Source organism: Homalodisca vitripennis, chromosome 1 (genome assembly GCF_021130785.1).
Source record: "Homalodisca vitripennis isolate AUS2020 chromosome 1, UT_GWSS_2.1, whole genome shotgun sequence".
NCBI lineage: Eukaryota > Metazoa > Arthropoda > Insecta > Hemiptera > Cicadellidae > Homalodisca > Homalodisca vitripennis.
The window spans coordinates 175,659,237-175,686,863 of record NC_060207.1 but is presented as its reverse complement, the minus strand read 5'-3'; the positions used below and the strand labels follow the sequence as shown (position 1 = coordinate 175,686,863).

The 27,627-nt window shown below is 34.2% G+C and overlaps 1 protein-coding gene across 1 annotated transcript; it reads left to right on the top strand.

Moving 5' to 3' along the window:
- The first annotated feature begins 2,478 nt into the window (after window positions 1-2,478).
- On the top strand, window positions 2,479-6,760 carry LOC124352762 (protein D2-like). Its single transcript, XM_046802421.1, has 6 exons — window positions 2,479-2,623; window positions 3,408-3,506; window positions 3,592-3,715; window positions 4,591-4,728; window positions 5,099-5,174; window positions 6,535-6,760. The coding sequence occupies exons 2-6, from the start codon at window positions 3,447-3,449 to the stop codon at window positions 6,671-6,673; spliced, it is 537 nt and encodes a 178-aa protein (XP_046658377.1). The 5' UTR covers window positions 2,479-2,623; window positions 3,408-3,446; the 3' UTR covers window positions 6,674-6,760.
- The last annotated feature ends 20,867 nt before the right edge of the window (window positions 6,761-27,627 follow it).

Here is a 27,627-nt window from a genome sequence, read left to right as displayed (position 1 = left end):
TTGATGATCCAATCATTTGAAAAACCCCAACATTACTAATATTTATATCTTATTTTTATTTTTCTTGCCTTTATTCTATGTACATGTATGTGGATGTAGTTTTAATCGTATTAAGTGAACGTCAAACCCTCTTATTATGCTTCTCTTCTGATCAAATTACCTAAGACTTTTGCTCTTGAGTAATAGCAACTCCAAAATAGACGTTGCTAGTTGTACTTTGAAACTTGTCGCTAACAACAAGCCTGCGGCAACTGTGCAAAGGACACTGGTGGCATTAATTATTTAGATTGCACAGTCGCATTCAGATTGAATAAACTGGCAACTCAAAAAATTTAGTACATTGGGACATATCGTCTTGCACATTATTAAGTATGACGATATCGTGGAGAATGTATAGACCTAATACTAGAAGAGACTTTTATTTAATCAAATACACTTGTAACTAATGAAACGTCAAAGTTTTAGTCAACATTTTCTAAATGCCTAATACAAATAAATGTGAACTACGTAAATCTAAACATAAATTCATTTCTATTTGTATGAATAATATAACAGTGAAAATAATAACTTGGATTAATGTTATTTTTTTACTTACGTAGAGAACGATATATCTGAATACCAATCGTTAAAAAGTTGTATGCAGTACACTCAAATTGTATTACTTCATAAATGCATGTACAACTACTAAAATATTGCCTGTGAAGGAATAAACTTTTGAAATAAGGGGTTGGTTTATGTCGGTATCCCGATGAAAAAATTTTAGTTTTTCACACTCTCTAGCATTGATGTGTGTGTTTCAAAAATAATCTTGGATAAAGTATGTGATGGAAAACGTCAAAATAATAAACTTACATACTCTTTAAAAATTCAATACAAACCTTTTAAAATATTTGATGTAAGCTGCTAGGTCACAGATTGGTATTCTTAAGTTTCCATCTGTAAAACTGGATTCAATTATTGTAAATGTTATAGAAAAACACAGAAATTTACTTCTATTTTATATTGTCAGAACTAATCAGCTATTTAAAATGGTTGTCATAATGTAAAAGCTATAGACACGTACGGAACACTCTGTGTTTTGTTTAATATTTGTTCAAATTAAAAATTATAGAAACTACTAGTGGAGGTTGTATGACAATGATTTTTGAAATCTGTTTACTCCTTAACTAATTTTTTATACAGGCTCTCGTGATTTTTAGTTGCAAATACATTTGGAATATTATTGGTCTTGTCCTTGCATAGACGTCTGTCTGGCAATTCATAATTTTGAACATAAGATAATTCATCAAATATTCCTGAAATTATTCGAGTAGATAAGCTAAGACTATTTTTTTTTTTTTTTTTGTCAAAGGTGAAAATTAGAATACAGAATATCTATATCGATATGGACTGTAATGTTTTAATGTTTACAAAAAGTATTGCATTCCCCATGACATTCATGCAATACACACGATTTGCTTGAATTCAAAAGACTTTTTAAATGATTCTTCTGACGGGTTTAACTTACCTAAATTCCCAACAAAATTCATAGCGACCTATGCTGATTAAACATCAACGTTTTCAATAAAGCTTTTTTTTAATACTTTCCCAATTAAGTATTCCCGACAATCCTTTTTCCAAACTATAAGCTGCACTCCTCATCTCCAAACCCCATCATAGTCTAACTAAGCAAGGACTCTAGATTAGATGTAATAAGGATTTCGAGTAGTGTTGAGCTCGATCGCGCCCACCACTACGCTGCGCCCTCCGCCGTCTGCTAGAGAGGCCGGGAGTCGCGCAGGTGAGTCCACTCGCGCGTGAAAGTGGCTGCGCTCCTTTAATTAAAGCCTCTTCTTAATTAAGGCACAATACAGTTAGCAGCATCAGACCAATTACTGATTTTAATCACGACTGTCGCTGACTTTGAACTCAGCAGCTACGGACTGACAAAAGCTAATTGTTCTGTATTGTCGTTCCCTGTGACCCTTCATCTATTGTTGTTTACTATTAACTTCCCGTAAACTCAAAGCAGTAGTCAAAGTTATTGTGCGAGAATTGGCTTTCCAGGTTTGAACCTCGGTCTGAGAAAGTTTCCTTACCCTTCATTTTGTATACGATTCTGGATGCAAACGAAAACTGTGTATATCAGATGTAACTTAAAATATGTTAATACATTAATGTTGTTTTATATATATATATATATATATATATATATATATATATATACATATGTATATAATATATAAAAATACCTAAAAATTATTTCAATGTAATAGATGATAATTATTCGATCGTAATTTAATAACCAAGTACTCATGGGTTTAGATAAAGTGCGAGAAGTGAAAATCGTAGATTCTCAATACCAACATATACCCTCTTGTCATTCATATGTCTCTCAATTTAGCTATTTAGTCCACTTTTGTCTGATATTTCAATCTGAGGCCATGATGCGACGTTTATATACGATAATTTTGTGAGTGACGGTTGGCAGCACTGAATTCAAGTTCAAGGACATTGTTCTTATCCACCACTAGCACCCAGACAGTTTGCTCACGCAATCGTTTGCAGCTGTTGTGTCGGTGAATCGGATTCTAATATTTTATAGTGATTCTTGAAAGTTACTCGTTTGCTTTTAATTTAAAAGGTAAATTTCGTGTATTAGAAATATGTATTCCAATTCTGTGATCTACCTCCATGACCTATGGCTTTGTTGTAATTTTATACCACGCATAATTAATTAATTTTAGTGAACCATGGACCTTCTCAGCTAGTTGCTGTATTTATTTAACCAACTTAAAAAGTTAAATGCAGTCGTATATTTTTATTCCATTAAAGGTGATCAATAAATAATATGATTTCGTTAATTTGAACAGCCAATTTATTACTCATACATTTTAATAAGCTGACTTTTTTATTATTAATGCAACGAAGTGTTGTAAGTAGTCTAGTTCTATTGCTTGTTTTTTATTTTGAAAAAATGTAAAGTTTAGTTTCTTATTTGTATTTATTCTTAGTAAACTTCATTACTTTAAAGTTTAAAATGTTAAAACAACAACATTTAAAACTTAAATATATTAATCTGTAATATAAAACAGTAAACTTCCATCTCTCAATTCATTATTTTACAGTAATTGACTCTTATTATATAAAACTAAACTACTCATGTAACAAAATCAGGAAGAGTAATTTATTCTTTCTTACCAAAATTATATCTTATATCTTACCAGATTATATAACCAAAGTTATATAATCTGATGGGCAAAATTAGTCGATGAGACATGAAATTGATTTCAGAGAGTTTTAAATTCATGTATTTCGTACAATCTAGCCTAACACATATTAAAGTAATCTAATCTGAAACTGGTACTATCGAAAGTACTCTCCTGTTATTTCCTCTTGAGTGCTAAACTACTCAGTATTCTTGTCAGTTTTAGTTCGTGAGGTCACATTCTTCCACCTTTCATCAAATGGACAAACTTGAATTGGTTCCTGACGTCATAGATACACTTCCAGGAGAAATCGTCGAGGTATAGCCTAATCAAATCCTTTTACGCTTAGACTTTTACGCAAATCCTTACTGGAATTGCGGTAACATCTGTTTAACGTTTGCAGGTCACTTACGAAGGGAAGTACAAGGTTGATGGGGGCAAAGAGTTGACGCCGACACAGGTGAAGAATGTGCCGGAAGTCAAATTCCCAGCTGATCCTCAGCAATGGTACACATTACTCATGACTGGTGAGTGAGTCTCTACATATCTTGAACGTTTTTTAGTATATAACAATGGCGAGTAATTATCGTATCGCTTAATACTTAACCAAATCATTGAAAATGGCAACAAATAAAAATTGTTATTTCTGGCCTGAAATTCGAAAAGTGGAGGGGGGAAAGCAGTCTACATTTCTAAAACACCTAATATTTTTAAAATGGCTAAAAATTCTTAAAATCTCAACTATTTTTAAATGAATGAACTTAAAAAAGTATAAAATACTCAAAACTCAAACTTGTTTATGATTTTCGTTTATTGTAATTAATTTACTACCTCAGGGGTTGTCCATTGATTAGAGATTGGTACTGGATGGAGATTTCAAATACAAAATTTTGTGTAGGCTACTTATATATATATATTTTTTTTAATGTGGATTTAAAAGTTATTGATATAATATATTCTGGTGTTCTTATATTAAAACCTAATAAGTTTATCATTTTTAAACATAATAGTTATATATAACTAGTTTCATTTCGCTACATCAATTACTGAACCTCGTTTCAAAGCCGTTCGTCCCTATAAAAAGACTTTGCCCTATAAAAGGATTGCTTGTGGTGCTCTTTCTAATTGTTTATACAGTATGGAATTCATTTTAAACCCCCATTTTATTTTGACATGACTATTCACATGCATAATTTAGATGGTCTCTTACGCTCGTGATGTTTTTTTTTTTTTTTTTTTTTTTTTTTTTGTCCAATAATATTTTCGTATTGCCTACTGATAAAATTTAATCACTCACTATTTCATCAATGTTAATTGAGGTATAACTACAGGATTTCATAGTTGTTGCATTTTATGACATTGTTTTAATTTTAAATTTATTGATGTCTCCTCTTTGTTACAGATCCTGATGCACCGTCTCGCGCTGACCCAACATTCCGTGAGGTCCAACACTGGCTCGTGACCAACATTCCAGGGAGTGACGTCACGGCGGGAGATACCATACATGAGTACATCGGTTCCGGACCTCCCCAGGGCTCTGGTCAGTTGGCACTCTTTAACATTCTTTGCTCTTGCTGGGTTAAAGAGAATGTTAAAGCTATGATAATTTTGAATTTTGGCATCGTTCGTTATATACGAGCACAAAAGTTTTTGCTTCGTATGCTTAGCAATATTTCATCTTTAAAGAACTGTATCTAAATTGTAAAACCAAGGTTTCTCTCGAAATGAGCATGTGTTACCTATAAACTCTACTCCAGTTGTTTAATACTAAAATCTAGCAGACGTATAATTTTCCATGTAAAGAAATGTATTAAAACCAAAAAAGAACTACACTTATTTATATGAATGTATTGAATATACTTTTTATTCAGAGGGCCTACATCGTTTTAATCAAATATAATTTGTTTTAGGACTTCATCGATACATATTTCTGGTTTACAAGCAGCCTGGAAAACTAACGTTTGATGAACCCAGAGTTACAAACAGGTAAACTATGGTTAGCCAGATGATTTAGCGATTAGTTTTTATCGCTATGCAGGATATGTTATCTTTCTTGTTGTTTATGATAAGGTTTTAATACGATAAGCGATTGTGCTCTAAAACTAAAATACTAAGAAATCGAAAAATAACCAGTGTTGACCGGTACTGCGCTACTAACGCCTCTTTAGCAGGTATAATTTTATGGAAGAAAATTGCAAAAGTAATGAGTTAATGTAATGTTATTGCAGTCATAGACAACTTACTTTATACTCCATTTGTCCGTACGTGTTCTTTAAATACGAATATTTAGATAAAGAGCTAAATACTAAGATCTATAAACAACAATTGTGAGAACAAAAGGTATACATTCTAGTTTCAAACAGAAATCAGTATTATTTGTAATTTCTTAGGCATGTAATATACTTTTCCAAATGTTGTGGAAAGGATGCAAGTAATAAAAAAGGACATTTGGTTTAAAATAATATAACTAAAGATAAACAATGAGATGTACTTGTTGTTTTAATCCTATTGCAACATGTAATATTTGCAAGTTTAATATGATTTGTTTCGAAGTACGAATTCTGATTGATAATTATCAACTTATTATCTACTCGAATCATCTGTCCATGAAGCTAAGACATTATCAAGCCATTCGGCTCCTCGTTTTAGAATCCTGGCTGTTAGAATATACTCAATATCGGACAAGCAATACTGGACGTACAATTGTTTTATTATCCTTCTATTATTAACTATGATATGAAATCTCTCCACTTCTGAAAACCACTTTCATATGACAGTGAAGGTTGAAAATGTTGGCGTGGGTTGTGAAGGCGGAGAAGCTGGAGCAGTGTTTCCTACGAATCATCACACGATTAGACATTCTACCCTGAAGAAAGTCTGAGTTTCTGACACTAACACGAAAGAGAATGCTGATAACGAGAAGCAAGGTGAAGAAGATGTGCTTTCAGTACTTGAGAAGGGTCCTTTTGGATCTCCCAAACATCGAATCAGCACCTGTTTTACAACAATGGCCGTAGTCTCCGCCATTTTGATGGTGAAAGTAATAAACACGCGGTCGTTTGCTTACTCCTTTGCCTTCTTCAGGTTTCCGGAGACAACACAATAAGTTTTAATCCTGAAATTTGTGGTTTTTCTCTCGTAAGTCTTTTGATTTTAAAGCTTTTGTCCAAGTAAACTTTCATTTTAATATTAGTTATATGACCAGTTTGAAACGATGGGTGATACTACCCAAACCAATTAAAAGCAATTGTAAGCATTTTGTTATTATGCTTTCCAACAAATGCATGATATAACTAATATATTTCGTGTCAATGATTTAGAATCTATTTCTTATAATTCTTCGCAGGTCCAGGGAAAACAGAAGAAACTTTTCAACTCGAAACTTTGTCGCCAAGTACAAATTGGAGGGCCCGGTCGCAGCTAATGTCTACCAGGCTCAGTTCGACGATTACGTCCCTATCTTACACCAGCAGCTGAGCGGCTGAAGCACACATAGCAACTATTTTACAAACAATTTAACTTAATGCCATAACCGCTTGCAATAACTCACATAAAGGACATTTATACAAAAAGCATGTTTCTTCTAATTTTCTATTTCCTTTCGGATCTTTATATGGGTCCAATTTTGTTACACTTCAGCTAAACAAAAAATCTGGTACTTAATGCATATTTCTAATTTTATTTTTAAATGGTAAACTTTTGCCTGAGTCCACACGTGTACGGTGTCGCACCTACTTACGCCGTAACATTTTACTTCTAGTAATTTTTTTTTTTCACCAGCGTATAGAGTAAGGCAATTTCCATGAAATTATAATCAGGCAAGTTATACATTTACTAATTAATTATAGTTAAATTCACAAATTCCACAAGACGATTTATACTCTAAAAGAAATCAACCATGTAAATCTTCAATATATCATTCTGTACACTTCTACAATAGTAATTTAGCTCAGTTTGCAAGAATAAGATCATCTCTCTTCATTAGAGAAGGATGGTGGTCCATTAGAACTAATGGAGTGGCTTGACTGATGCTAACTTTGTCAACTGTAAATATCTTGAAGATATACGTAATATAACTTCGTTATTACCTGAGGAGTCATAATTAAGTCCTCGAATCATTTGGCGTGGTGGAAATACTTGCTAAAGCACAATGAAGATTAACAATAACTTAAATCGTGACAAAAATATAAATGGAGTAAACTGTTGATACAACTCTTAAAGAATTAGACGTATTCTAGAAACTATTTACTTTACCATTCAGTAATAATTCTGTGTGTAGTTTAAGAATGTATATATATTCTTAGATTCCTAACTCAACTATTACAATCCATTATATAATCCATACTTTCTACCATCCTTAAACACTGATGGGTCCACGGGAGGACATTACGGGTGATCGTCCCCTCCCCCCCCCCCCCCCAGCATCAGATGAATTTTTCGGGCATTATAATATGTTTCATAGTAAATTTTATTAGTGAACTGAATTTATAAACGAAATTCTACCCATTAAATTCAAAATTAAATATACTTTATAACAAGTCACTAGAAAATTCAATGAAATTGCTTAAAACAGCATTACAAGTTGTGAGTTCGGTCGGCAACGTCCACGCAATGAGCACCGCCGCCGTCGTAACTCGTTTAGTTAGATAATTCCTTTAAAAGTTGACATTACTTTTCACCGTTTTCTTCTGCAAAATACAAATACACATGAATCTTAACGATTTTATCTCAAAGGTATACTATGTAATAGTTACAAATTCCAATAGATTTACAAAAGTATTCTTATTAATCAATATAGTATCATAAACAAGGGTATAACTGTGGACATTCATATCTATTATTTTGTAATTTAAATTCATTAATTTACAAAATATGTAAATATTGAAACAAATAAAGGATCTCGCTAAATTCTGCATAAGCACAAGTATGTACTTACAAATTCTATCTGGTACCCACAACTCGTGGCTTCCTTATATCATGTGTATTAAAAACGACCTTGACACATTGTACACTGTCAACATGTGTAGGAGTGACGACGTGCCAGGAAAATATAAACTAATTACCAGACCCGTCCATTACACACTGACTCGTTCAATTCGAATTGTCACAGGATAAATCCGGCACATATGACATCCACAAAACATATTTAGATTAATTTATTTGAGCGTGGTCGAGTTTTCACAAAATAACATGTTTTTTCATAAGTGAATTAGTTAAACTCTAAATGATAAATTACATTTCAAATAAAATTGCTGAGAGCTTCAGGTCTGCGTAAATATGACAAGGGCTTGATTGTAGACGCAAAACGTTTCGATTACGACATATTTACGTAACAGCGTGATGTAACTAGTAATTATTGTCTATTACCATACTAGTTTGGATTATCCTGAGGCCTTCAAGGTAATAACAAACATACACTTGAGACACTTTACGTTTACTACTAAAGTAATGAATTTTCAGCGAACATTTCAAAGATGTATATTTTTCAAAGACATAATTATTTGTATTGGGAAAGCATTAATTGAAGAGTCCTAAATGAAGTAAACATACTACAGATAAACTATAGTATAGTAATTAGTGCAAGAAAGGATAGGTCTCTGCCGCTGATTTCTCCTTCCATCGTTGTGAAACTTATTTATAGTAATGTATTTAATAAAGATAAACTTATATATTCCAATGCTATGATACCTTTCTGCACTTCTTTTACTAACAATAGCGTTCAATTTCTTTCTCTCCATTATTATTCGTGTTGACGATTATTTTTTTTATATCACTATATTTATACTGTATTTAGTATTACATAATATAACATATCCGCACATTGTTATATTTGTATTCATTAAATCTTTTCGAGTTCAAGTTCTGGAACGGCAAGTAAATTTTTTTAGTCTCCCTTTGCAATACAGCATGCCCCTTTGGCATCATGGGGAGAGGAATAACAGGGCATTGATTTGACACTTATAAGTTTATTCCATTATAATAATCGGACTCCTTGGATGTGATAGGAACACGCCACCTAGCACTTATACCTCATAATACTATTTTACTCCACCTCAACGTTCATATGGCTGTCTCAAAGAAAACTATTCCAAATCTGAGACCCAAAGCTATCGAGAGCTCCGCGTTTTCGGATTAGCGGATACCGCGAAAAGTGTTCGTGCACGACAAGTAGGTAGTTTAATAATTGCTCACCAATAATTGCTCCACATAACAAGGCCATGGTGGAAATGGCTGATTATGTAAAACGCCCCTCACCATAGCTAAGTTATGTGTAGAAAATGTGGTTGCTTCACCGTGCTTTGGGGTCGGGTACAAAATATCGTAGTGCACTCAGCAGTGCACCTGAGGAGACAATGAGAACACTACTTCATTTGATGTACACTTTCATTTGTAGTATAGTTGTCTCTGGTGTCGAGCGATGTTAAAATTTCATACAGAGCTTCTTCGTCGCTCAGTTTTTGGATCTCTTCAGATGGAGATAGACACCAGATTCCAGGAGTCAAGTTTGTGACAGCGTCAGATGAAATGTAGCTAACTCAACATTCATATTGAATCAACCCTTCTCACCATATCTTTATCTACATATGTCCCACTTATATGTACCAATATTAGGTAATGAATTCTTTTCTTTGCTAGAAATTACTTTAGGAATGCTAAGGAACATCTTCACATTACTATGGGTTTCCATAAAAAGGCCTACTGGAGGCCTCAAACTTTTGGTAGGGGTCTCTCAATAAACTCATCACTAACCTCACATATGTTTTAGGATTTCTTGAGCTTCCAGGAAAATCATGAGCTTCAAAGTCTTTTCCATTGAGTAATGAGAGTTGGCGATTTCCTTTACTGCCCTAAATATATTTAAAAATGCTAAAGAACGCCTCTCTATTATTTAGTGTTACCAACAACTGAACTACTAAGGCCCCAATCCTGTATATCTGGGGTCTTGTAGTCCTCATTGGTGAATTATATATTATACTTTCCAGATATATGTAACCCAGTTTCTTGGAGGACGTTGTTAAGGCTTCAATCTTATGGGCCAGGTGAAATTAAATTGAATTGTCTATGATCTCTTAAACCCCATCAGAGACTCAGAAGTGCCTCAGGATCACTCGCATCCCGAGGTAGAAGCTGGATTACAGCTTCTGGGAAATATTATATATAATACATTATTCACTAGACGAACGAATATATGATTTTATGTATAAAAATATATAATCTCATTGCCAGGCAATGTAATCATTGCCAGGAGATACGGCTAATACCTCGACATTACTGTATGAAGGTTATTAATACAATACGTAGTAATCTAACACTGGATGGCTGTTGGGTAAACCAGACAGAACACTTTTGTAGTGTAGGTATCTCTAATGTTAAAACAGTGCAGATTTCGTTTTGAACTTCATCCTCGCCAACATTTCCTTGAATGTCTTCAGACGTACATGGACTCCAAATTCCAGGAGTCATGTTTGTAACATTGCCAGATTTCAGATGCTGGCTTAAGTGGATGGTGAATAAGAGTTAAATTAAATATTCACAATAACTGCTCGTCTTCGAAGCTTGTAAGTTTATCATATTCACGTAACGTTATTGTTATTACGCGGCTCTAAATTTGTTGTAATTGTCGTTAATTTTAAATATTAATATTGGTTCGAATGTTATTGCTTACAATGGTTGTGTTAAATGCAAGATATCGGCGTTCAAAGCTTTTTTTATTGGATTAGGGACGAGGAAAGTTTTGTTCCGGCATCACAGATAAGGGCTGTACGTACCCCTACTACACCTGCATTGAAAGTTTGGTCAAATAAGCCTTTCATTTGATCGTATCCAATACTGACATATACATGGGTTATTTTAGAAAACCCGCTATTTGAGTGTTTTGTTCACAAAGGATGTTTTCGTTCAAAACAAAAATGCGTGTATTTTTAAACATCCCAATACTTTATCGTGTATGGTGCAGACAATAAACATACAAATGTAATAACTTCATTTTCTTGTAAAAGTTTTTTTTTTAACTGGAACCAACAGTTCATAGCAATTAGTATTTATATTTTTAAAATGAACTAACGCACCAAAAGGCCTACCCGAACCTCGTTTTTGAAATAACTTGTGTAATATAATAAAGTTTTATATGGTATATTCAGTGTTTGATTCATATTTTCAAATGTACAAAGATAGAAGTTGCCCTGAGAGCAATCAACAACACAGGCCCGACCATAACCTGATTAATACTGTCAACCAGTGTAGTGGTACAAGGCACACCACTCCCGTGCTGTGGTTCTGTATAATATTTTAAAAGCACACTCGCCCAGACGGCTCGACGAAGTGGCTTGACTCACATCACAAACACAATTACCTCAACTTCAGCTCGCTCATCTCTTTTCATTAGGAGTCGCGCGGGGGCCACATTAGAGCTAATGAATCGACTGAAATTATTCTCAAACCAAAAAAAACGTCAAACCGTCCGCACTATGAAATATTACCATAATAATTCTTAATACCGGTATTTACTAATAGTGGTACCACTCGCAAAGTACTTAAAATGTTCACATTGCTTTCGTCTTTTCAATGCTATCTTCCATTATACCCTGTCGGAAGTTTAAGCTAAAGTTTTACCAACGAGTTTATACCGAAGTCCAGGGGGAGTACACTAACAAATCAATCAGAGCCTTGAAGGGCTAAAGTAACGGTAATAATCTATTATAACACTCTGAGATCTGCCTAGCAAGTATATATATCTGACTGACTTACAACACCTTATGGACAAACACAGGCGTAAACCTGAACACTTCGTGTCTGGTATCGCAAACTTCCCCATCATTTTTCATATACAAAACACTCCCCCCTAACTGGACGATGATCGCCTTTCCTATGGATTCTAGGGCTTCATATGCGACCCTGTATGTTGTCTCTACGAATATAGCGCCACGAAGTGAGTACGAAAGGTCTTGACAATAAAATCTTGGCTTTCACGAACCCGCCTAAAACAATCCCAAACGAATTAACTTTAAGCTTAGACATGAATTTATAAATTAATAACTAACTGATTCAACGGAATGGAAGGAAGTACTACTTCACTGCCGGTTTTAATCATCGTCATTAAAATATTAAGAACTGAATATATTTTATAATATACAGTGTAATATACTGAGGTTACTATTTACAGTAAGTTATCGGCTTAATAATTATTAAATAATGCAAAATTAAATATTTACGGAGAAAGCTCGCAGGATTTTGCTCTCGTGGCTGAGACAGGCCAATTTGTCTCACGGAATTCACCTCATTTGCACCGGAAATGGTTGTTTAACTCAGCTCCGTGTGAAAAATTTACGCGTTTGGTATAGTTGTGCTATCGTAACATCCTATATTGTAATGCTTAAAATCGGTATAATCGAGACGGCATAAACTTCCCGATCCCTGTTTTTCATCGCCACGGAATATTCTGCTTGACTTCGACTCCATTACACACCCCATTTCCACAGATCAGAACCTTAATTACATTCACTCGTATCATCCCTGAGTTGGTCATCTTTGTATTAACCGAAGTACTTCCGGTTATTATACTGACTGCCAATATCTTATGTAGAAAAGAGACCACATAGTAAGCCGTGCTACTGAGAAATGTGTAGACATCTAAGTTTGGATTGTCTTTAAAATAACGCGTTATTATACACTTTTTTTATTTATTTCTTAAATTTATCTATTCTCTGGAAGGCCGGAATACTGCACACCACGTGTCGTATGACAGGCTTCGATGCGGTTTCATGTAAAATGTCAAATTTATAGCTTGATAGACATGTATACTTTGGTTTATTTACAAATTTATTTATTCTGTAATTTTCTCGTTGCCATCATGGTTATCCATAATATCTGTGTAAAAATGCTAACTCTTAGTCAAAATCCATTGAGACACAAGATCATCGACCTGGATTTGTGCTTATGTATAAATTAAACTTTTTGCAAAACTTCAGGTCTATAGATCGTTTCATTCACGAGATATAGTGTGCTCAGACAGGCCTAGACAGAAACGAATTTTTCCAGCCCCTCGTGTGATAGGCTTTGACTCAGCGAACAAATAAGAAAGTAGGAGGATGAGCTCGATTATCTGTAAACCTTAGATCACTAACACAATATCTACTCGATACCAACCAAAATTGACAACGTATTTTATTAATATGTGTAGTATTTTCCACGATCCTTTCAAAATATTGTCTATTCAATTGAATAATTACAAATGATGCACTTTTACACTTATACATTTCTATGTAGGTTTATGGCTCCATAAGAATAGTCCAGGAGTCGAGAGCCAATTTGTAGGCCTAATGAATAAGTACACAACCTACTTTTTGTTGAAATCCATACAGGAATTTTTCCCGATAAAAAGATTGACGTCAGACAGGCTAGTTTTGGTAGAGGTCGAAATTTGAGGGTACCAAAAGTATTAATCATATGAAGTAATAATTCTCTTCTCAGATAATATTTTTCCTGGCTCGATACACGTAAAACCAACCGTCAGACACATAAATAATAACCGTCGGACAACTAGATAAAGAGACATAAGTTACCAATTTAAGGTTCTGTACATTGTTAGCTGACGCTGAGTTATCTCTTCGACCTGTCGACTTATACCTTCGTATTTTGACTTCCACCCAAACTACTACTAACAAACACTACGAGTAGCAGTGCGGCCAATGATCGACGTCATTCGCACGGCGGCGCACACTGCGACCGGATAACACTGGCTCGCATGTTAGTATACACATAACCAAATGGGCACCCGCCCACTGCGATCAGCCCGGTCCGGCCCGGAAGGACTCGTTCAATGCGGCAACAGCACAGTCTAGTCGCCTCAAAAGCCGACCGAAGGTAGATAGGCCGGGCAATGCTGAGCTGGTCCGGGCTGGTCGCAGTGGGTGAAGAAAAGCCGGAGTGGTCCGGACCGAGCTGGGCTGGTCGCAGTGGGTGAAGAAAGGCTGGCTGGAGTGGTCCGTGCCGCTCTGGGCTGGTCGCATGGGGCAGAGAAAGGCCGGAGTGGTCCGGGCCGCGCTGGACTGATCGCAGTGGGCAGAGAAAGGCCGGAGTGATCCGGACCGGGTTGGGCCAGGCCGGTCAAAGTAAGCACCGTGCTTTAAGGGAAATTCTTCTATCGATTTTGGTGTGCTGGTGGCTGAGCGGTCTAACACATTGGACTTTAGATCTGAGTTAGATAGGGCAGGCTAAATCCTGTCTGTGACCGCAAAACTTTTTATCAGTACCATTTACCTTGTTCTGTATCAACTCTCTCCCTTATCCTGTTGTAAGGTCCATACAGACCAGTGGCCCATGCGAGGGACAAAATAAGACCTAAAGGAATATCGGTCTAAATTTATATAAAAAAAATTTTTTTTTAATTGAAGAAAACCTGGTGTTTAAGAATCTTAACATATTTGGAAACCACTTTGTAAACACGTTTCGCTTTTGTCTTGATTCAGCGGTTAAAACTCGTAATTTTAATTATCACAGATTATAGACAAATCATCATTGTGTATTCTTAAGTGATTGAAAACCATCCATTGACTCTGATATGGAGTCACATTGTAGTTATTATATCTTTAATACGTAAAATTTACATAAATAATTAGATTTATTTAATGTAATTAATATTAAAACTGTTGCCCTCTGTAAGCTATAAGCGCATTACCATGGTTTCAGTTGTTTAATTAATTTTAAGCAGGTTAATGTAAACAGTAATCAACTTCAGTTAATTGCTAATAGAGTGGGCTTGCATTTTGCGTCAGTAGCACGGCTCAGATTACAATTAAAAGGATTAATTCGGAATTTATAGTTTTATATAGCATAATCCACGGTACCACTTCAACGCGACATATTTAAAAGTATTAATACAGGGAATATATTTTATTTATTTCAGTAAATCTGTCTACTTCACTGCAAAAACGGATTATTTCAAAATGTTTTAAAATACATTTACTGTGATTTTTGTAAAAATATACATTTTCATCTTGCAAATAATGTAAAACTATACAACTATGATATTTTATTTGTAATTTGACCCCATTAAACAAACCGGCGCTCGTCATATCACGGTCTTGTGTATGTGGTCTTAATTCTACCGATGGTTTTGTCTAATACGACAATATTATCTCTTATCTCCTTCATCACACAACTACATTTTCTACATTTTATGCCTTAAAACACACCGACACGTAACAGTAACACTTTTTTTCGACATCTAGATAACATACACTTTTTAGTACGACTCTAGCCTACGCACAGGCTGCTTGCCCATGTAGGCTAATTTCCATTTTAGAATATATGTTAATATGTAATAAATAGTTGACTTAAATTATATAAATAATATTATCCAACTACTATACTTAAAATTAAATTGTTTTATTTTATCGCCACTTAGTAAGTATAGTAAAAGGGTAATTTACTATTTATCAAATGTAAATAAATCTAATATCTATGTGTATATGTTTTTGGAAATAAAAAAATGTTTCTATTTCATTCTATTCTATTCTAATTACGGCAGTCGGCCGGTTCAGAGAAAGTGAATAATTTTTCTAGTTTTCTACACAAAAAAGTATCATTGAAATAGAAAATATAATTTTAGTATATTCTGAAAAGAAAAATACAGCAAAACCACCATAACCATATTTAATATTAAATCCTAAAGTTAATTCTCTTTTACCTATCACTCAGTAAAATGTAAATTGTAATTTTGCAAACAACCTCAGAGAAATCTGTTACGAAACACGTGATGTGGCGTACTCCTACATTGTATTTATTTGTAGGTATAAGAGAATGACGATCGCTGTTTTTTTTTTTTGTTTTTTTTTTTTCTTATATATTGCAGTCGTACTGCTGACAATAGTTATGACAATATATATCAGGGCATATTCTAAATTAAAAGTTAAAAAATAAATAAAATTGTCACTGCTCTTCGTGATTCTCCCCATTTATGGACATCCGTTTATGTTGCTTAAGTGTAAAAAAAACTTACATTAGGGCCATATCCTACTTTTTACTATTATATTACCACTCTCAGCCGTAATAACTGCTAGGTTAAAAGTCACATTTTATATAGTATCCACAAAAACAGCCTAATACGCTGAAAGCTTGTGGTATAAATAGAAAATGGCCGTCGGATAGAAGTGCTTGCATTAAAGCCAGAAGATTTTACATCAAACTGACACCATGGGAACAGATCTCAAGTTACCCCTGTTTTTCCTGACGAATACAACACTGTCAGGAAAGATGAGGTCAAAGTTTGTAAGGATGAGATATTTGTCTATAGCACATCTTAGACGTAATACATTAAAATCGCCCGTCATTAAGATATTAATTTCATGAAACGTTCAATTTCTGTACAGTATGATTAACTGGGAGAAGAAGCAATCGCAGTTGACCGCGAGCAAACAACATTCACTAGTGCAGGCTATCACCGCATTAAGTTTCTTGTCGCGCCTACAAACAATAACATATCCCGAATAGTCACTAGTATTTCCAGAAATAATTTTGACTTATTAAAAATGCTGCTGAAGATCACATTGAAATAGAAGATCACACGAATACAACTGGAGTTAAAATGGGTTTAAGAATAAAAATTGTGTTTTTTAAATAAGTACAGATTATTTTTATGTACACTTTTGAACATTATGTAAACATTTGAAAAATTGATGTGTGATAATTAATTTAAAGTTTAATAAATGTGCGAGGAGAATTCTTTGATATAATATTAGTGTCGTGTAACAAACCATATATTTAAGTAAATACGAAACACGCAGTCAATATGGTTCAATATTTAAAATTCTAAATTTTTATTTTTTCCAAAAACCATTTAGACGAAAATACAGGACAAAAGTGTTTTCCTTATAGAATCGTATCTATAATATTGCATATGTTCTCATTTAATAACTCGAGAACCAAATACCCGGACCTTCATTAACAGTATTTAAACCCTTAGTTTTAAATGTTTTTAAACTGTGGTTTACTCGGTGTGGGTAAACCGATTAGATCACTATTCTAGAATAATCTGTTTCCGTACAATAGGTTTAAGGCGCTTTATATCTGCAGGAGGGTTCACTTCTGGCCATCTTACAGTTCAATTTATACTTAGTCCAGTCAATACCGATGTGTCACTTAGGCTGTCTCCTCACGGATGTCCAGGAGCGGCACATCACTAACCGCAAAGGTCGAGATATTAGTGTAAAAGGGTCGACCGATACATCTAGTCTACCGCAGAAGATGACTGCTGGAGTGGGTGGAGCTCCCTTAATGTTAAGAGCAGCCGTTAGCCTAAACACAAGGAAGTACCTTCCCCTACCCGCTTTGACTGGAAGACGCTGGAACAGATCTACCCTTCCCTTCTTCCAAGGTGACATGACTGAGATACAGAGTCCGCTTTCGTTCTTCGTGGGATCTTAACAGCTCGACAAGAGGCGGCCTCTAGCCCCAAAATTACTCATTATGAAAATCTCATCACTCCGGAAGCAAAAGCAAACGTACTAAGAGCAATTAATTGGATTTCTCAGCTTCTTGTCATTACTGAACAAAAAATGTATTTTGTATGAAACAGCCCATACAAAAGTTATTAATTTATTCAATATTAAAACTGTTACTGTTCCATTGAGGGAAGCATCATCTTGAGTGACAAATGAACTACATGCAACCCTGGTTTCATCATATATTAATATACCGTATCTGGAACTTTAAATCTGTTATTTTTGAAATGAACATAGCCTTAACAATTTACGTACCCGTTTAAAATGAGTAACCAAATAAAATTTAATATTTTCTATAATTTAATTGGTTGAATTTCAAAATGCAAATTAGTGCAGTAATTGTGTGCTTGTATACAATTCAAAACAAATGGAACGGGCTCTATTTAGACGGCAATCGCCAAAGCTAATTGAAACTAGACACAATGCAATTCATTAATTAATTATCCTTTGCAAGCGACAATAGAGTATTCGAACCAACCCGGCCTCTCCTAAACTTTTAATTCCTGCTGAATACTGGATTATGATGTGAATTTCCAGGAAAAACATTAGGTATAGCGGTAAACTCCGAAGCAATAAATAATCAGGACGGAAAAAAAACCTTTGTATACACCAATATATTTAGGCTACATTCTTTATTGTAACCAGATAAGTCATTATGTATGATAATAAATATAAAAAAACAGCAAGGAGTTATGATAAACTCAGAGGTGTATCCATAATTCATTTCACGGATTATTACAAAGTTCTACTATTTCCATTACTAACTGCATTACTACTTGATATGAGTATAGATTTTAGTGTTTATTATTACAACAGAAACCTTTTTTCTGTGTAAGCGACATTTTACATTCATTATCGTAGTCAGATAAGTGACTATGTTTGACAATGGCTATTACAAAAAAGTGAGGTGTTGTAATAAACTCAGAGGTGTAACCACAATTAATTTGACGGAGGATTACAATAGTTCTGACATAGCCTACTATTACACTTTAATATGAGTGTAGTTGTTAGTTTATTATTACAACATTAAACAATTCTCCGTGTAGGCTATGCGATATTTTACATTAAAGTATACTCAAATAGTCAAGAATAAATATATTTATTCTTAAATCTAATTAGGTTTTAAGCTATTAAATTAAATCGATCCCTCATATACTTCCGATACGCCCGTAAGATAGCAGCATCACATGCACCTGTCCTACTAGTAACAACGTGCGGGTACAGCGCACCAAAATAGTAAAAAACAAAAAAAAATAATTTCTTTACAGAAACAAAATGAACGGATCTCGATAATCACGAGTACAATAAGTGGGGTTTATAAGCCTAGAGAGCAGAGTTCCCCTAGGAAATTCAGAAGTATTTAAATAAATGAGTTAAAACTTATTAGCCTTAATTGATTAAACATTCAACTACAGATTTATATATATATATATATATATATATATATATATATATATATTTATTTATTTTTATTTAATTTAATTTATATTAATTATGTACATTTATTCCTACATGAAGAGAATACATATTGATATATATATATATATATATATATATATATATAATTTCAATAAATATTGAATCGCAAAAAGTACTTGCTCCGCCGGGAGTCGAACCCGGATCTCTCACTTGCCGGGTGAATGTGCTACCATTAGGCTACACCACAGAGCGCTTACTTTTTCCGATTCAATTATTTTGTATTTGGCCGTATCTGTCACATATGCTTTTTTAAATAAGCAAACTAACATATGATCGGAAGACCAAATACCTGTCAAACGACTTTTATTTACATTAATTTGTATAAATGGCAATAGTGTTTATTGAAATTAAATAAAGCTATTGCCATTTATACAAATTAATGTAAATAAAAGTCGTTTGACAGGTATTTGGTCTTCCGATCATATGTTAGTTTGCTTATTTAAAAAAGCATATGTGACAGATACGGCCAAATACAAAATAATTGAATCGGAAAAAGTAAGCGCTCTGTGGTGTAATGGTAGCACATTCACCCGGCAAGTGAGAGATCCGGGCCGGCGGAGCAAGTACTTTTTGCGATTCAATGTTTATTGAAATTAAATAAAGCTATTGCCATTTATACAAATTAATGCATATATATATATATATATATATATATATATATATATATATATATATATATATAGTATTATTTGGAATATATATTTTAGTATGAGCCTCCATCATAGTTAGCCGTTTCCAATCTAATTCGTAATTCTACATTTAGTTTTCTAAAATAATAAAACGAAAAATGTCATTATTTCAAATTATTTATTTTTACTAACGAAATTATTATTATTTTGAATCACTGAAGAATATACTGTTAACCCATGAGGGGTTGTTTTACAAAAATGCGCCATATATATTTTCTGTAAGATAAATATATCTGAGTTATTTATGTTATTAATTTTAGCCCTATTTATGATAAAATCAATTTCTAATGAATTTAATTTTCGTAATTTTAAATTAAGGTGACCAGATGTCGATAATTTAAAAAAACAATGTTTAACTTATTTGTGTTTATTATTCTTGGGATATTCCTCCTTACTTTACTAAACATTTTATTTGTTTTCGGCCATTATTTTTAAAGTAATGATTTACTTTAACTAAAATAAACTTGCGCTTGCACAGAAGGTTTTGAGACGCGCTGACTTCCTCTCGGCTAATTCACGTGCTATAGTACAATCATATACTTAGTTGTTATAGTTACAATAAATATACTCACTTTCCTCAAGCTGTTGTGAATGAAATACTCGTATAGCCAATTTTAAAGACCTGGCACATCCTGAGTTACTTAAAAGGTGCTTACACGGTGGTCAGAAAAACTATAGCGAATCACTAAATGGTGTCATTTGGTGTGTATGAAGTTATAGATAGCTAGTTAAAATGAGAGCGGTATTGCAAAATGTAAGATTGTAGAACAGTTTGGCATCCCTCCTGGAAATAGATGCATCCAGTATCTGGAATTTGTGGATCGGTTAGGGATTAAAACACTGATTAAGCCATTGACGTTCTGGAAAGATCCAAATAGAAGAAGACGTTGGAAAGCAGGGGCTGGAGGGCAAGTTTGCGGAAGAAGAGAACCCATACAACCATGGAGCAGGAATACACTGAGGTAGGCTACTGACTAAAAATTGTACTAACTCGTTTACCTTAAAATCGCGGGTACCGAAAAATACTTTTGTTAAGCTTTAATGCATATTTTCTCAAGAACCACTAGACATCTGAATGTTTCAGCTAACTAACCTCTTTAGTTTAAGAAAATAAGAAAGATATACAGTAAGTATATCCTGTGTTACAAATTTATAAAAAAACATATCCGCAAAAAAGAGTTAAAGGTTATACACGAAATACATAATTGCATTCGCAACACTAAACCCTCCCTTCAAATTATAAAGAAAGAAATAGGCTTTCAAACAAAAAGATCAGAACAGTGGAACTTATACTTTTAGAAAAAGGTATGTTATATACGACCATTTAACTAACATTACGGAGATATAAATACCCGACTCTTCATAAATAGAAGTCTCTAGACTTTAAAAAACTACGGTATTTTAACAGCACCTCACCTTTTTCCAATTTCTTAAAATTTTAAAATGCATTATTTTTTGTAGATCTTTAAAACTATTAAAATCTAAACTTAAGCAGTAAATTAAGTGCTGAACAACTTCCTTGAACCTACCTTTATTGTTAAAAGTAGGCTATACCTACACTTTTTGACAAGTGTTCCACTACATTTAATTTATGAAGAAACTAAATTAATCAACATAAACGTGTGCATGAAAATCGATCAATCATATATAAAATTGAAGATCAAAAGTTTATTTCTAGGAATCTAAAACTTTGTAAGTACGAACGCTAACTATGTCATCCACTTGAACGGTGACTTTTACCAGTTCAGGGAAAAAACTCACGAACGATCGTTGTGGTTTTGTTTCCATGCTGAATTTGAGTCAACTTGTTTTTGTCTTGTATGAACAGTGATTTAACTTTACGTCCATCGGGAGTTTCGTCCTCAAACTCCTGTCCAATATAAAATCTGGTTGCTGTATTTTTGAAAATTGAATGCGAAGTCAAAACATATTCACCTTTGTGTTCAGTGAGTTCCATTACAGGCTTGGCAAGTAGAGCTAAATTCCTATCCAATATGCCAACGCCTAAAGCTTCCATTATATCATTAAACTTGTCATCCGAAGTTTCCAGTACATACTTTTTATTCAAGAATGGTGCCAAGTCAGTTGCACTGGATTCCCTGTTAGGCTTGCAAGAAACTACGTTGATGAATGATAAACCAGCAATCAACAATAAGAAACACAACTTGATTGAAAGCATAACTCCTAGCCTAGTTTGAATATTTCAGAATTATAATAGTCGTCTTCTTGTAAAATACTCGTACGTAAATACTTTAAAGTTGTATAGTCAGCAACTGTTTTGAGCTCAACAATGAAGTCGATTAAACCGGTAATAAAAGTTTCTGAAAACATTGTAAACAAATCGCATCATATGCAGCTAAACTGCATCCTAGATCTTATCATTATAGAAAACTTTAATGACAACTTATAGTATAATACTGTTATCTATAGTACTTCATAACTCATCAACATACGTTTAAGAGTTATCTTGTTTACTAATACTAGATTCTAGTATAGTAGTTAGGCTTACGCGGTTGGTGTCATAACTAACATCAAAGTATTTCGGTTCACAGAGCGTCGAAACATTGCTTATACAATGAAATTCCTCCAAGTATTTCGGCCTCGCTGTGGGGAGCCATCCTCAGTCAGTACATCTTAGGCCGCAAGTCGTAGAGTATGACAATTATTTCTAGGTAAGCATACTAATAAATTAAATTATTTTTATTTGTATACTTCTATATGCATTCGTCGTGTAGGCTACTTATTTATTCAAATAATTCGATGATGAAATGTCATTGAACCATCATAACCGATCTTAGATTCCTGGAACTCTCGTACATTAGATATTCTATCAACCCAGACTTATTCTAGAAACCTCTAGAAACTTATTCTATATTCTGGTATTTCCAACAAGTAAATAAAATGGAATCGGAGATGGTAAAAAGAGTATATTGAGGGTGCTTTTGCTAATACTGGTCCCGTTTTAATTTATCCTATTCCCACACGAGGGATGGTTGGAAGGACCCTCGAAGTTACCGCAGCTGGTATTGATTATTCTCCCAAACAGCCGAGACGAGACCTAGAGTAATTAAAGAGTGCAGTACTCTGGGACGATCAAGTTATGGATTATGACAAAAAATCATATTAGCGTCAATATACTGATAGAGCCTGCCCCAAAGGTGAAGTATATAGTTACTTCGTAGCGTACAAGCCACTCAGCGCAGGACCGTACTCACTATGATTATCAGTAACTCACAGGCCGTTGCTCGCTCAAAGTCGCCAAAGACGGACAAAATTGTTTGCATGTCTTCTCTCAGTTGAGTTGCGACCTCCGTCAGGGAAACATTGAAATAATGGCATGTATTGTACCTTGGCGTAACAGTAATTTTGTGAGAAGTGTACCATGGACTGCTGCTGACAGTTCCAACAGTGACAACGAAAATAAAGTCCTATATTGTATTCAATAAGTAAACGAAAACATTGGGTGCAACTCATTAATAAAAAAAGAAAAGTGTCTGGTAAATTTCACCATTTGATAGCGGGTTTATAGGATGACGAGGAGCGATTCAGACGGTAATTTAGACTAAGTACAGAACAATTCGAAGAGGTTTTGACTTTTATAAAGAATGGTATAAAGAGGAAAAACACGAATTATAGGAAATCAATTACAAGCAGTGGACGGCTAAATCATAAATTATTAAACTATTAAGAACCAGCACAATACCTAAGGTATTTGTTAGTTAATATTGGCAAAAATATAATTTTATACATTCATTAAAACTCAAAATTTATATTTTGTTTTCTGCAATAAAATACTAGAAATGTATTCTTATGCATTTTTGTGTTTTATTTCTTATATATTTTTCACCAGTAGGCCTACTAAAAATTAAACTTTGAAAATATTGAAAAAAAATGTTTCAAAACATTGTTACCAATAACAAAGAGGCTACTATTTCTCAAGAAGAGAGTCGACAATCCGGCAAAGGAACTTTAAAATAAGGAATAAGGAAAATCTGTTTTATGAGGTTCAAATAACACGGATAACATGGTTCAGCGACCAATAGAGACCCCACGCGGGAACTATCGAGGAGGTGGTGTCTTTTATAGTAATGCCGTGTGTATGTGCAGCTGAAAAAGTCCACGTGGACGTCTGTAAAAATCGTTTGGCGAGCTAATCCAGGAAAATTTGTCCATCCACTGGACGAATTTTCGTCCAGCGGTTGGACGGGTGCCAGTGTGCGGCGTTCCATTTAATAAGCAATCGAGCGATCTTTACCGACCATCCAACCAATCCGTCAAGTGGATGGATGGACGTGCGTTGTGAGGCGGCCTTTAACAGACAATAAAGATTTACGACGTTCCTCAAGGATTTTTATTGAGTCTTAGGCCCCTATTGCGATACGTTTGATCAGGCTGTTCAATACGTTGTCGTATTATTTGTATTCTGCTTTTTTTGTTTTCAGTACCCGATCTACATGCTCATAAACAGACCCAAGCCTGCTGACCAAAGGCTATATTGTTCGACCGGCATAGGTCAATGAGATGGTAAATGGATATCAAGAACTCTCTTTCTTCTCTTTTCAACAAGTAATACAATACTGCGATGACTGGAGTAATCAAAATAGTCCATCGGTGGATGTTGTATCTGAATCCACTCTCTGCAACCCACACCCAACAGTGTTGCCAGTTCTACTTGTAAGAAAAGTGATTGATCAGTTTCGTCATCAGTTATTAACTTAAACTAACTCGTTTCTTTAATTCATCTGTTTTACAGATACCATGTAAATCAAACAGATGATAGTGACCACAGCATTTACAGCAGGAAAGGCTGGTGATCAGCAACGATATGGCAACACCACACCACCTCAAATATCATCAGACTATTTTAGTGCAGGCTGCTCTAGTAGCCAAATCAAACAGACCACTCTGACAATAGACTTTTTCATCCAAGAAAATTGTTGACAATAAAAACAGAGTTGAGTTTGCAAGTGCTTAGAACACTAAATAATATGAAGTGGGCACATGGGCTATTGCAATGAATCGGCTATGTTGTCGCTATCCTCAATGTTCAGCTCCAGTCCTGAGCAGCCAGCAATTTTTTTAGTGTGATATGGTGGTTACAGCCTCAACTTTAATAAACTTATTTGTCTTTTGTGAAAATCTTTATTTCTCTTCATGTATAAATAAATTTATTACAAACAAGCTTCAAAATAGCTATATAGATCTTACTAGTTACAAAATAAACAATCAAAACAAAGCCAAGCAAAAATGTAACACTGTAGCAGTCTAACTTAATGATAGCAAAAAAAGTAATAGCAAAGGCAACAGCAGCATTAAATATACCTACAATTGCTTTAAAACTGGTTAACAACTACATGAAGTAGAACGAATTATAACATATAATACCTTACTTGTATGACAACTAGAATCAAGTAACAGTTAAGTACAACAGATTATATTTTGACTCCTGAATAGTTTGGTTCTTAGCTTAAGGGGGGTCGGGAGCTCCATTTAAGCCCATGTTAAATTCTCAAACTTTAAGGAACATTTACCAAAAAACTAGAAGTGATAGCACTTAGAACTTTTTTTCTTGATAAAGCACAACAATATACATATTTTAACACAAGATTTTTGTAAAAAAATATTTTTTGGATTTTTGGCAATTTTTTAAAAAATACTCTAAAAATTACCAGTAATTTTTATAAATTAGTCGCAATAAAACATTTTCTGATTGAAATTTTTTTAAATCCATGTGTTAAAATGTGTAGAATAATGCCCTCTCCAAGATAAAAAAATTATTGATCTATCATTTATAGTTTTGGAGATAATGTTCTTTATTTACCGAAAAAACTATTTTCGGAAAAAGCCATTTATTTGGAACATCCATTAGCTTAGCAACTAAACTTGCTTTATAAATGCATTCCTGCACCATATGAGGGATTGTCTGCTTCCTCTGCTTCATAGTCGTCTTCTAGCCTCTTTTTTGCCAGTGTAGTCTGTCATCGACACTTTTTTTCTATTTCATCGACGGCTTTATTCGCTTTTTTGATGCGTAGCATGTCCATGTCTTGAAGCACATATACACAGTTTACCCCAGGTACAATCCCTAATTTAGCAAATACTTCGCATCTGACTATATTGCCTTTGTTGAAGACAGCAATAGCATCATATACCCCTAATTCTAGAGTTGATAGCATGACAAAAGTTCGCTTGGTAACACGAGCCCAAATCATGTTATTGAGCGATTCACTTTGGTTCTGTTCAAGCAGGTTTTGAAGAATTTGCAAATTTACAATGTCATTAGTGCCACAGTTACCTTAGTACTTATTGTAATCTGCAAGACAAGAACTAGCCTAATTTTCTTACTAGACAAACTCTCCTTTTGAGGCTCTGGAGGAATTGGGCTTGGTGCACTAGTCCTAGGTTCTGGGCTTTGTGTACTAGGCCTAGATTCTAGGCTTCTCACACAGTTACTATCTACAAACACCACTTTAGGCTTCCCTACTTGCTGACGTTTTTTTAGAGACTTTGTTACATAATCTAGGCATTGCAATACCTTTGAAATAAAACTTCTAACACACACAGAAAACACCAGGAACTTCAGAAAATAAACTGTGACATTTGAAATGTTATTCTTGGTTATAAACAGAAGAAAACAATAACAAACAAGGTAATGAAAGAAAAAACAGGTGACAAACAACTGTACCAATAGCAAAAAACGTAATAGTAATTACAGCTGTATTTTGCATAAAGAGTTATAGTACAATATAAAATACTGTATCCTCAATACTGAAACTCTCACCAAAAATTTGAAGTACAGCCTTTAGAAAAAAAAACTACTTGACCGATTTTTCATGAAATTGGTCTTGAATTAACCGCTATGAAAAGCAGAATAATATTAAATAAAAACACAAAAAAAGTCATTTTTGACCCATTTCACCTCCCGACCCCCCTTAAGAAAACTCCTTCCTTTTACTTGAATACAGACAATGCGACATTGAGAGAATGTGGTCACCAAACCAAGCTGACCAATTCCACGCCTTAATACGAGCTTGGAATGCATATTTAGTACTTATGGCCAAGCTACAACATAACAGCTGATTTAAACCGAAATATAGTGGATTGGACTGAAGAAGGTAAAGCAGAATGGAAAAAGCTAATTTTAAGAGGTGGTGAGGATTTAAAGAAAGAATGTTTTAATCTGATGGATATTACAGTTGACTGTTATGAATCTTTATGTCTGGAATAAAAGTTTAATAAAAATATATTTTTGGATGGTTATTTTATTTGATGACTGTTTTGAAATATTAAGTATTCCTATATTTGAAACTTGACAAAGCAAAATATGTGATAAATTCAAAAATTGTCTTTAATTTATTTAATGTCAGTGGCGTAGCTACCTTGGGTGGTACCCGTTGCGGAAGTTGGTGGTGTCACCCCATCGAAAGTAAAAAGTAAAAAATGCGAGTATGGGACGGGGAATCCCCCACAACAGCGTCAGGCTCTTTTGTGGTAATCCTCGAATTATACATAGAGCTGAGCTAGTGCTAGTGGAGGAATCCCCGAAAAACAAATTTTTTGTGCTAGCGATTTATTTTTTGTTTGTTTTTACATTGTTCTTAAAGTTGAGAGACCGGGTGGATGTCACCCCAAAAAAGGTGACACCGTGTGCGGCCCACCCCTTCCACCCTCCCTTTGCTACGCCACTGTTTAATACGACTATTCTTTATTGAAATTTCTTAATCGTGAAAGCCAACCAATATCATGAAAGTTAACAATAATTCAACCTTC